This window comes from Accipiter gentilis, chromosome 15, assembly GCF_929443795.1.
Source record: "Accipiter gentilis chromosome 15, bAccGen1.1, whole genome shotgun sequence".
In the NCBI taxonomy this organism is placed as follows: domain Eukaryota; kingdom Metazoa; phylum Chordata; class Aves; order Accipitriformes; family Accipitridae; genus Astur; species Astur gentilis.
In genome coordinates, this window is record NC_064894.1 from 22,444,617 (window position 1) to 22,456,129 (window position 11,513).

Genomic DNA, 11,513 nt, shown 5'->3' on the forward strand with positions numbered 1-11,513 from the left:
TCCGCGCCAGCGCAGGTACCCGCCCCGGGCGGGGAAACGACGCTTCCCGGCAGGCAGCGGTGGGGCGGGGCAGGATGTGACGCAGGGAGCGCGACGGTTTCGTTTCCGCGGGGGAGGCGGCAGGCGGCGGCGGAGCAGCGATGCTGGCCTGCGATCTCTGCGGGCAGGCGCTGGCCCCGGAGGCGGCGGGGCGGCGGCACCGGCGGCGGGCGCACCTGGGCCGCCAGCCCCGCTGCCCGCTCTGCGGCGCCGCCGCCGCTCCGGGCTGTGACGAGCTCCGCCGGCACGTCGAGGCTGCTCACCCGCAGCCGGGGCCGCCGGGCTCCCGCCGCCGCCGCTCTCCCCCCGATCTCGCCGAGGGGCTGCCCGAGTGCCCTTTCTGTGGGGAGGCGGCGGGGCGGGAGCTGGAGGCGCACATCAGGGCGCGGCACGGGCTCCTGCTGGGCGCCCCGGGCGCAGGTGAGCGGCGGCGGGGGGTGGGGGGGGGGGTGTCGTCGCGGCTGGGCCCCGCGGAGGTTGGGGCTGGCCGTGCTCGCCTGGGCGGGGAGCGGAGAACCCGGGGCCGGGGGCGAGTGCACCGCGTCGGGGCCGCAGCCTGAGCGCCTCTTGGGCTGCGTTTTCATGCAGGCGGGGGCAGCCGGGGGGGAGGGGGGGACCGTGGCTGAAGGCGGTGGAGAGGAGTCGCTGGGAGAGGGAAGGGTGAGCGAAGGCCGTGGGGGTGTCACTGGAAAAATCTGCTCCAGAGCAGGGCTACAAACGCCAAGGCAGACGAACCCGCAGTGTTTTGCGTGCCCAAAATACACCGTCCGTATCAATGAAAGCAAATCGCAAAGCTTTTGTGTGATAGGGATGCGGTTTTTACCTACTTGACGTATGTTTGGCCACGAAGGTTTGACTGGCCTCCTGAAGTCTTGTCTTTGACAGGATCCTGTAGAGCAGTTGCAGTATGCATTACGGAAAGGTAATTTTCAGTTAGAAGTAGAGATCTAGGAAAAATCCAGCACCGAAGCACTCTGAAGTACTAAACGTTGGTTTGGAGACCGCAAGCATGTTTTGGAGGACAGAGTTGGAGTAAGGAAAATAGTTATTTATTTGAATACTGTATTTTATTTTAAGCTCGGTCAGAGTTTTATTCTGACTAACTGTCCAAAGTTGCTGGTAGCTATTTCAGAAACTTAGTAATGGCATCTCTGCTACTGGCTAATTCTAGAAGACTAGCATTCTTGATGTAACAAGCTATATATACTGACAAGAAAAACAAACGAGGATGAGGATGCAGAATGTGGCAGTATAATCAACCACACTGCATAGTCTGTGATTAAAAATATGTTTTTCTTAAAAAACCCAAAACAAACAAAAAACCCCAACTGTCATGGTTTAGTCCCAGCCAGCAACTAAGCACCATACAGCTGCTCGCATCCCTGTCCAGTGGGATGGGGGAGAGAATCGGGGGGAGAGGGGAAGTAGAACTCGTAGTCTGAGATAAGAACAGTTTAATGGAACAGAAAGGAAGAAACTAATAATGATAATAATAATAAAATGACAATACTAATAATAGTAAAAGGATTGGAATATACAAAACAAGTGATGCACAATGCAATTGCTCACCACTTGCCAACTGATGCCCAGTTAGTTTCTGAGCAGCGATCCCTCCAGTCCAATTCCCCCCACTTTATGTACTGGGCATGATGTCACATAGTATGGAATACCCCTTCAGCCAGTTTGGGTCAGCCACCCTGGCTGTGTTCCCTCCCAACTTCTTGTGCCCCTCCAGTCCTCTTGCTGGCTGGGCTTGAGAAGCTGAAACATCCTTGACTGAGTCTAAACACTACTTAGCAAAAACTGAAAACATCAGTGTGTTATCAACATTCTTCTCATGCTGAACCCAAAACACAGCACTGTACCAGCCACTAGGAAGAAAATTAACTCTATCCCAGCTGAAACCAGGACAGCAAACAAAAGAGATCTCAGCATTGAATATCTTCTATGGGTGCCAGTAATGCAGAGCTTGAATAAATAACTTGCTTGCTTGCCTGCATGTCAATTTCTATTTTAAAGATAGTTGCATTAAGGGTGGGGGTTTTGGGGTTTTTTTTATGTACATAGTGTATTTCAGGAAACTATATGTTTGCAGTGTTAGGCAAAATGTTGCTGGTGAATTTAGATTATTACACCATCAAGTTTTCTTTGGCCAGTCATGAACTTTTAGGTTGGGCAAACTCTTTCCAGAAACAGCTAACATACCATATTAATGCCTGTATTTTATGAACCTAGGAAAGTGCAAGTAAAATCTAGGGACTCAAAAGGAGGGCAGTAAAGATGGAGTCCGGCTCTTCTCTGTGGTGTCCAGTGACAGGACAACAGGCAGTGGGCACAACCTGAAATACAGGAAAAGCCATTTAAACACAAGAACTTTTTTTTTTTTTTCACTCTGAGAGTGGTCAAACACTGGAATAAGTTGTCTGGGGAGCCTATGGGATGTCTATCCTTGGAGTTATTAAAAAAACTGACTGGAAAAGGCCCTATGTAACTTAACCTGTTTAATTTGACCCTGCTTTGAGGGTCAATGTGATCTCCAGAAGTTGATTTGAACCTTACCTACTCTATATGGTACTCTTCAACAATAATACTAAAACTGCAGAAAGAATATTTATTTGAGGAGGTGCAGAAAGACTAACAAAGTAAGAATGACAACACGTTTTACTTTATTCTTTCTGCTCGCCAAATGCTGTGTTATCACACAAATATTAAAGTTTTGTAACCAAGTGTTCTTCTGTTAGCAGGACAGATATTTTCATTACTGATTTGATATTTCAGACTAATCATTTCTTTATACAGTTATTATCACAGAAAATAGTGATCTATAAATTAAATGGGGCAAAACTTGATTAATAGAAAGAAGGAAAATACGTCTTAAAATTGTCAGGTATTTAGATACAAGTTCTTAAATTGTTAAGAGAGTAACAGCTGTTTAGAATTTGCTGCCTTTCACTGGGGAATATCAATGGCAACACAAATTTTATTCCTGTGTATTTATCTTTGACTCTGTATCAGTTGGGGGGTTGATTCTCACAAAAACCAGGAACTGCATTGATTAAGAAACTGCATTTCTTTTTCAGACACAGGAAATGAACAGCTTTATGAATGTCCAATGTGCAGTCTTACCTGTACAAACATTCAGATTCTTGAAGAACATGTGGATTTACACTTAGAGGAACATAGCTTTTCGGAAGGTACATGAAAGGATACAGGCTTGATAATACTTGAAAGCATTTACAAGTATTTGCATGTTGCAGTGTATAATCTCAGACAAAATTTAAACTAAATATGTCCTTATTTAAAAAGAGAACTGGACACATACATAATGAAGGTAACAGTTAATAGCAAGTTCTATCACTTGCCCAAGTGCTCTACTTAATTGCACATGCTAAAAGAAACATTTGTCTATGCATGCTTGTTAAGTAAATGTACTGTATGTTAGCCAAAACTAAAACCTCCAATGAAATATGTTTGAAAGACAGCCATATTATATATTTTTTTTCTAGCTCTATAGAAGGTTTATATAGATGGAATTTAGAGTGGCACATTCCAGTGTGATGAGCTGAAAATCTATAGCTTATGAAAACTTCAATTTTTTTTCTCAGTTCTTTTCTCTAAATGCTTGTGCTGATTCATTAGTCATAGAGATAAAGTAAAGTAAAGGAATCAAAATTAATTTTATTTATTAGCATGGCTAATAAAATCCTAGAGATTCCCTATCCAGTTCACTGATCCTAAATTTGTTTTTATCACTTTGTTATGAGACTGGTGGCAGTGATCCTAGAAGCTAATAAGTGTGTGGTATTCAAGAAACTGGGACTTCTTGCTAACAGTGAAGTGAAACATAGTAACAAAAGCTGTTTTCTAAGTAGTAGAAGTACATGCATTATTTGCCAAGTAATTGCTCCTGCAACTGCATAAAGTTTGTCCGAGTCAAGAGTCTGAGTCTTGGGAGATTGAATGCAGTCAGTTCTGTTTAGTGTTTGTTGCTAATAGCTCAAAATAATGTGGGATGCATCTCCTAAAATTAATGCCCAGTTGTGTTTATGTATGTCTGCTTAGAAAAGAATCTTTAAAAATTAAATAAATGATCCATCAAAGCATTGTTAACCTCCTGATCAATTCCTCTGTCTTTGGAATGTTATTCCTGGGTAGGTGGAAACATAACAGATCTAGAACTGGCTCAATGGCTCCAAACTGAAGAAGATAAACAGCAGAGATCAGAAGAGGAGAAGCGAGAGAGGGAAGAATTTAAAAAGCTGCAGGTACAGTGATATTTCTAAATGGTAAAATTTTGAACAGTTGTGCCATTAGAAGCTGAGTATCTTGGAACTGTAATGACCTGGAATGGCCATACCAGGTCAGAGCTGTGCAGTCAGACGGGCTGTGTTGAGGTAGTAGCGCAGGAGTGGGTTGCAGGCAACCTGGCTCAGGTTGGGGCTGGGTGCTCCCTGCACATGCAGTACCGCTCTCACTTGGGGGCCTCAGCGCTCCTGCCGCCTCACCTCATGCTGTGCTCTGCTCAGCTCTAGCGCTCTGCCTTGCAGTGCAGCCTGGAGCATATTCCCTGGGAGAGCGCCTGAGGCCCTGAGCATCCTGGCTGTCCTCTTGCTGGATACCATCACCTGCTCCAGTGACCACTGCCCTGCTACGTCCTGCTCCCCTCTCCCTCCCACCTGACAGCCCTGATAGCTCATTTCCCACTCTCATGACCTCCTGGCCATTGACTGTCTCTGTGCCAATGGCTCTCTACCCAAGAGGGAGCATAGGGACGTGCCTGCTCTTCCAGGTGTGGCTTTCCTAGTCCCACATTCCTACTGAGGAGTGAAGCTTGGCCTTCAGCTCTAAAATATCGTAAATCTGAAGTTTTTATCTCACAGTTCACTATTTTTCAAAGTTGCTGGTTGTACATGCAGCTTCTCGAAATCGCTAAATGTGAATTTTTAAAAAATGTGATTTAAATCATGTACATTCCATCCCTAACAGAGACAGTATGGCTTGGATAATTCTGGAGGCTACAAGCAGCAATTCCTAAAGAATATGGAAAGGGAAGTTGATAGAGGAAGGATGCAGCCTTTTGAATATCACAAGAGAAAAGCTGATATGATGGAATGTTTGGCTTTTGGTATAGATGATGGGAAGACAAAGACCTCAGGTAAAAATGCTGAAATCGTATACAACTAAGACTACTTTTTAGACCTAGGTTGTAGTGACCAAACCTGTCTTTAACAAACCATATAGTTGGATGTTTAATATTAGTTGCATCCTAATTCTAATCCTTATTTTCTAGATCAATCTATATCATTTTAGTCCTAAACTAATTAGCAAATTAGAGCTTGGTATGTTTCTAATCTTTATTCTAACCTGAAGACTTTTTTTCTTCTTTTTTTTTTTTCCTTTTTTTTCTATGGAACCTTGGAACCAAGTTGTCTGGTTAAGGGCCCAAATACAATATCATAGACTCAGAATTGTTTGGGTTGGAAGGGACCTTAAAGGTCATCTAGTTCCAATGCCCCTGCCATGGGCAGGGACACCTTCCACTAGACCAGGTTGCCTAAAGCCCCATCCAGCCTGGCCTTGAACACTTCCAGGGATGGGACATCCACAGCCTCTGGGCAACCTGTTCCAGTGCCTCACCACCCTCACAGTGAAGACCTTCTTCCTTACATCTAATCTAAATCTACCCTCTTTCAGTTTAAAGCCGTTACCATATGTATCAAAAGATGCAAATGTCTTATTACAAGTTGGTTGTCCTTGTATGCTTGTTTATTACTTAGCACTCATTGGTTCCTAAGCTAGCGTAGTTGTTAAAATTTAGAGCAGCTATTTATCTTGTGTTTCAATTAGTCGTACTATCATGTAAGCTGGTCCCAGGTAAGCACAGTGTTCACCTGATTACAAAGTCCAAGAGAGGACTGGGAGCAGACATCTACTTGATACATCTTCTTTGAAATGTTTTATAATTGGTACAAAAACACAGTGCCAATGCATTTCTATGTCCCTTTCAAAAGCCTTCCTTGCCTTTACTTGCCAAGACCACAGTTCAAAAGTCTTTTAGCTTGTTGCTAGTGGTTCTAGCTTACAAAATATTCATTTGGTTCTTGACAGGTAAAAAAAAATTTCTTTTATAAAATGTATTGAGTGGAAATAATACATTTAGAGTTTTCATTCTTGGTAATGATTTAGACTTCAGAGAGGAATTCAGAAAATGATAACTGTGGAATAATTGTCTTCACAATAACATGGCAATAAAGGGCCTTTGAAAATTTACACATACAAATTGGAGAGAGCATTCCCAAGCATGTTCTTTTATGTAACAAAGGAGGATTTGGAATATCCTGCCAGTAGATTTTATATTTTTTTTAACATATTTACAGTAATTCTCGAATTCTGTGCCATTCCTTTTCTTGTCTTAGTTTCTCCAGGGAAAATAATTGGGGGGGAATAAAAGGATTACATAGTATGTATCAGTATTTGCATGGTTTTATGGGGATGTTGTACTGGAGGTGGCCGTGGCGTAGAAATGCTTTATTGGTGACATTACTTTTCCTGTTTCATTGTAATAGTTCCTGTGCTTATCACAGTTTATAATGTAGCCCAAGCTGTTTAGTTTAGAATTGTCATTGTGTAGCAGCAGTGGAAAAAATAGATTGAATTCTGAAAGCTTCATAGTACATAAATTCATCAAAGTAAAGACCATCAAAATGAAATAGGTGCAGTGTCCACTGGTTTTGTGATTTGGGTTCTAGATGTGATGTAGGATCACTTAGAAGTTTTAAAATAAATTGTCATAATCTGTATCTGTTCCAAGCTGGGGAAAGAATCTTTTTCTGGCAGATTTTGTAGTTCATTTTACAGATAAACTTTATATTTGGTCTTCTTTTAGGAGTCATTGAAGCATTGTGCAAGTACTATCAGAACGAAAACAAAGATGTGAGGCGTGTATGGCTTTCAACAGGAGTAGATCACTTCCACTCATCTTTGGGCGACAGAGGCTGGGGTTGCGGTTACAGGAATTTCCAAATGCTCCTTTCCTCACTGTTGCAAAACAGCTTGTATAATGACTGCTTGAGAGGTATTAAACAAAAAGCTGCCTGTTTGTTTCACGTACCTTGGATGACAACCTACTGACTGATGTTTTACCTTTTCATTTACACAGCAAGGCTTATTAGGTCAATGTTACCTATTAAATGCTTGTTATACCACTGGAACTTGCTGTAGAAAGAATCAGAGGGGTGAATACTGCCAAGGCATGATGTGGTTGAAGTTTTAGCTTTAGGTTTTTTTGGTGCATCTTTGTATCATCAACTGCCTCTTGTAAAAGTAGCCAAATATTTTTAATTAATAGACTATTTCAGTAACTGTAACCGCAATTCAAAAGCTTTTTCTGTTCCAGATACTACACTAATTCCTAGTATACCAAAGATTCAGTCCATGATTGAAGATGCCTGGAGAGAAGGCTTTGATCCTCATGGGGCATCTCACTTCAACAACAGGTTACACGGTTCCAAAGCATGGATAGGAGCATGTGAAATTTATTCACTGTTAACCAGTCTCAGGATAAAGTAAATATTGCTTGTTGTTGTTGTTGTTTTTAAGTGCTGATTTAAGTGCTGTACCTTTAAAGGTCAGAATTACGAATGGTGTGATGACAAAGCCACCTTAGTAGCTTTAAATTTAATCAACCTATAACAGATCTGATTTAGCGCAGTATAAACCTGTGTAACTACTTATGTAGGTACATAAATTGAATAACTGCTTAGATCATTGAGACTTGATGAAAAGTGATGCCGTATATGCATAAAATCAAACATTGATTAAAAACTTAATTTCTTTTAGAAGTTTATTCTCAAGAAGAATCTGAATTTCAACTATTAACTTGCATAATTCTGAAAGCTGTTAATTGGATTCTCTAGTGTACGTGTCACACAAAAAAATCAAACCTTTTAATTTTTTGCAAGTTTTACAAGTTCTTGTTAGACTGAACAGAGTGTTTCTTTGTTACAGAATAAATCTTCCAGTTTTGAACAGTATATATTGTATTGCTTTGTAATTGTGTCCCATACTCCTGTATTTAAAAAGAAACAAAACAGTGTTAATGACCGCTTGACACCTGGAATTGCTGTGTTTACAATTGCAGGAGGAAAGGACTGAGAGGTGAAAAAGTTGTTGTAACTAACAACCTCTTGAAATTTTATTGTTGTTTTCATTCTAAATGTTCTGTAGGTGTCAAATCATTGACTTTCACAAACCAACTGGCCCTATGGGTACACACCCTCGTTTATTCGAGTGGATTTTGCGTTACTATTCTACAGATAATGAAGGTGGTGCAAAGGTAGCGTGTACTTCTAAACCACCTATCTACTTGCAACATCAAGGTCAGTATCACAATATGCTGGTTTCTTTCTCTTCTCTATCTTTCTTTATGTGTGCTGCGATTCAGAGCAGCATTTTATGTTCCTTCTTCATTTAAATGAAGGCATGGCTTCATTTCCTGTTATTTTTTTATTTAGTAAGAGCAACAGTAAAGTTTGTATTTTTATTGGATGGAAGAGCTGGGTGTGACTGGGATCTCAACTTTTTGACATCTGCTTTTTACTTATAACTACCTTAATCAATTTCAAGTAATATCTTCCTTGATCTGAAAATAAGTAGTATGCTACAAGGAATGGGATTTATGTGGGTTTAAAATACTGAAACTCTATTTTGAAATTAGGTCATAGTCGTACAGTTGTTGGAATAGAAGAGAGGAAGAACAAAACCTTATGTTTGCTACTGTTTGACCCAGGATGCCCTTCACAAGAAATGCAGAAACTGCTAAAACAAAACAGTGATGGTACTAGTCTCAAACTCCTTCGGAAATTTGTGGGTAGCTTAAAAGAAAAGCAATACCAGATAGTGGCTATAGATGGTGTACTCTCATTGGAAGAGAAAGCTGTAAGTATTTCGGAAAATAGCTTCTGTCTAAGAAAATTTAAGAGAATCTGCATCTCTTCTCTAATACTCAAATGCATATGCATATGTGGTTGTGTGGTGAGTTTTTTTCATCTCTTCACTTTCCTCGTTCTTCTCTGCTACTGTTTGCTTATTCTCTGTGAATTGAGTAATCACAGGATACCAAGACCAAGGAAGTTTTGCATGTAAGTGCATGCCACCTTGATGTAACTGACAACATCTAAATCTTTCATGAAGCTTGCAGCTGTTTGCACATGTAAATTAGGCTTTTTTTTCTTTTTGTTTTCTTACAATGTTTTATCCTAAATAGCTTATTGTGGGCATATTACTTGCCCATTACTTGCAAAACATTCATATTCCAAAATTATCTTCAGGGGTTTTTACTGCAACTTTGTAAAGCTATGTGGTGTCTTATCAGCCTTTGATAGTTGAAGAACAAGGTGTGCAGATAATGAGGCCTAACCATCCCATGTCTCCTCAGCTTCGACATTAGAACTAGTGCATTCTGCTGTCTGGAAGTACTTAGAAGTTCATATATTCAAAACGCAGCTCTGAGCAACTTGTATGTTTGAGCTGTTGGCATTTTTATAAATCCAATCCACATGTTTCACTTTGGGCATTGTAACTTTTTAAGACCTTAGAAGTTTTCAGCTGAGTGTCAGATGTAAGTTTTGTTTCTTAAGCTTTTTCTTTCCTACACGAACAAATTGATTCTGAGGACCCATGTTCCAATTCTGTGGTGGCTTATCAGCACCATTCAGTGTGTTCAAGCTTCAGGACAGACTTCTATGTAAACTAGGAAATAACTGGTGACTGAGTCACCCGCTCAGCTGTATTTAACATCTGTATATTGAAATGAGGTATTGTCTTAAGTGTTTTCTGGCCCCAATATGTCACAAATATCAGTGAAACACAGCCATCCTGTCTTCCTCCTACTGGCAAAAGCTTTAAAATTCAGGACACAGTAAAAAGAGTGTTGTATGGTATTTGTGTGTGTGATTTTGTTTGGTTTCAGTTTTTGTTTCCTCTTTTCAACGATTTGATTTATATTTAAAAATATCAGTTATTTAGAAATTTTGTCCTGAAAGCTTCTATGTAATTAAGGTGAAACATGACCCCTTTTACTTGTTAAGCTTACTAAACTACTAATTTGGAAAATGGTCTTTAAATTGGTATTTTTGTTCATTAAACTATTCTCTTTCCCCTCTCCCCACCTATTTTTAGGCTCGCTGCCGTGATTCTCAGGTCTTAACATCAGAGAAGATTCCTTAAAGGATGTCTTTATTACCTCTTTCTGGAATTTGCTGGATGCAAAACATTAAACTTCCAGACTGTGACCCTAACTCAACAATTCCTAGACTTAAACTATGTCTCCATAAATAGCTGGGGGCTCTGGAGAAGCACAACACTGGAGTGAACCTGTAGTTTTGATCTTCAATCAAAACTCTGCCCTGCTGTTGAATCTGTAACTGAAGTATTACAGTCCTTGTCTTACTAGAAAATTTGGTATTTTCTTAGTTGCTCAAATTGCCAAGCAACACCTATCATCCTATAGCAAACTATGCACTGTAGTTAACTGTCAGTAAGCAGTGGTTAAAGATACTATGGAACTACTTTACTGGAGTACCTGGTCATGGTTTACCTCTGTAAATATGTTTATGCTGCCTCTGTGGCCAGTGCCCTATTTCTTACCAAATTTGATCAACAAATATCTATTATGCCTCAGCAAATTCTCCTGCAACTATTTGCAAAGTACAGAGACAGTTCAGTGATTTCACAATACAGTCTGTTCCACCAGGGATTAGTTTACTACTGAACTTGTAAACATGAACATGTGTGTTTACGAGGTAGTTCAGTGTTAGCATTGGCTGTGAGGTCTAAGATAGTGGTGTCCAAAGTGGGGTGCATGTGCTTTAGGGGCTGTGCAAGAGAATCCAATGGGTATTGAAAGAAAATACTTACTTTGTACCATGAAAAAATAAAAAATATTTTTTAAAATAAGTATTTCATCTTTATTTCATCCTTCTTTAATTTCTATTTTTGTGTGTGTTTTATAATGTATATCCCCTGGGTCTCAGAGGCATCTCAAAAGGAGATTTGAACTGACTGTCGACTAGAGGGGGTTAGCGCCATTTAAGAGACTGGAGCTAGCTGCTGAAACAAGTATCTCGGGTGCCTGAGGCACCCTGCTGTATCTGAGATGTCCTGCTCTGGCTGAATGTAAGAGTCGTGCCTCTCCAGCAGGGCAGCTGGAGTCTGGGAGGGGTGGTCGAGTGTGTTGCAAATAGCGCTAGATGCCTTTGCTTAAGCAACTGAATCATCCCATAGCATCTGTTTACTGTAGCTAGAGCTTAGATGCTTCCTTTTCATTTACACTCTCTTCCACGTTGACATCTAGATGTAGGTGTCTTACCATTAACCTGTTTCTGTCATGTTTAATATGCTCTGGCAATAAGAACTAGTAATTTTTGGAAGTAGTGAAACACATGAACATGTAAAGATACTACAATCCCATAAAT

At 40.6% G+C, this 11,513-nt stretch overlaps 1 protein-coding gene across 3 annotated transcripts; it reads left to right on the forward strand.

Annotated features, from left to right (window-relative positions):
• Nucleotides 1-128: 128 nt before the first annotated feature.
• On the forward strand, nucleotides 129-11,210 carry ZUP1 (zinc finger containing ubiquitin peptidase 1). 3 transcript variants are annotated; one of them, XM_049817740.1, is made up of 9 exons: nucleotides 129-459; nucleotides 3,120-3,233; nucleotides 4,195-4,304; nucleotides 5,026-5,194; nucleotides 6,926-7,114; nucleotides 7,436-7,604; nucleotides 8,266-8,417; nucleotides 8,756-8,976; nucleotides 10,219-11,058. In XM_049817740.1, the coding sequence occupies exons 1-9, from the start codon at nucleotides 141-143 to the stop codon at nucleotides 10,264-10,266; spliced, it is 1,491 nt and encodes a 496-aa protein (XP_049673697.1). In that variant the 5' UTR covers nucleotides 129-140; the 3' UTR covers nucleotides 10,267-11,058. The 3 variants fall into 3 exon arrangements, with proteins under 3 accessions (XP_049673697.1, XP_049673696.1, XP_049673698.1); XM_049817739.1 differs by having other exon boundaries at nucleotides 8,756-11,210; XM_049817741.1 differs by lacking the exon at nucleotides 129-459 and adding an exon at nucleotides 711-1,071 and having other exon boundaries at nucleotides 8,756-11,209.
• Nucleotides 11,211-11,513: the final 303 nt, after the last annotated feature.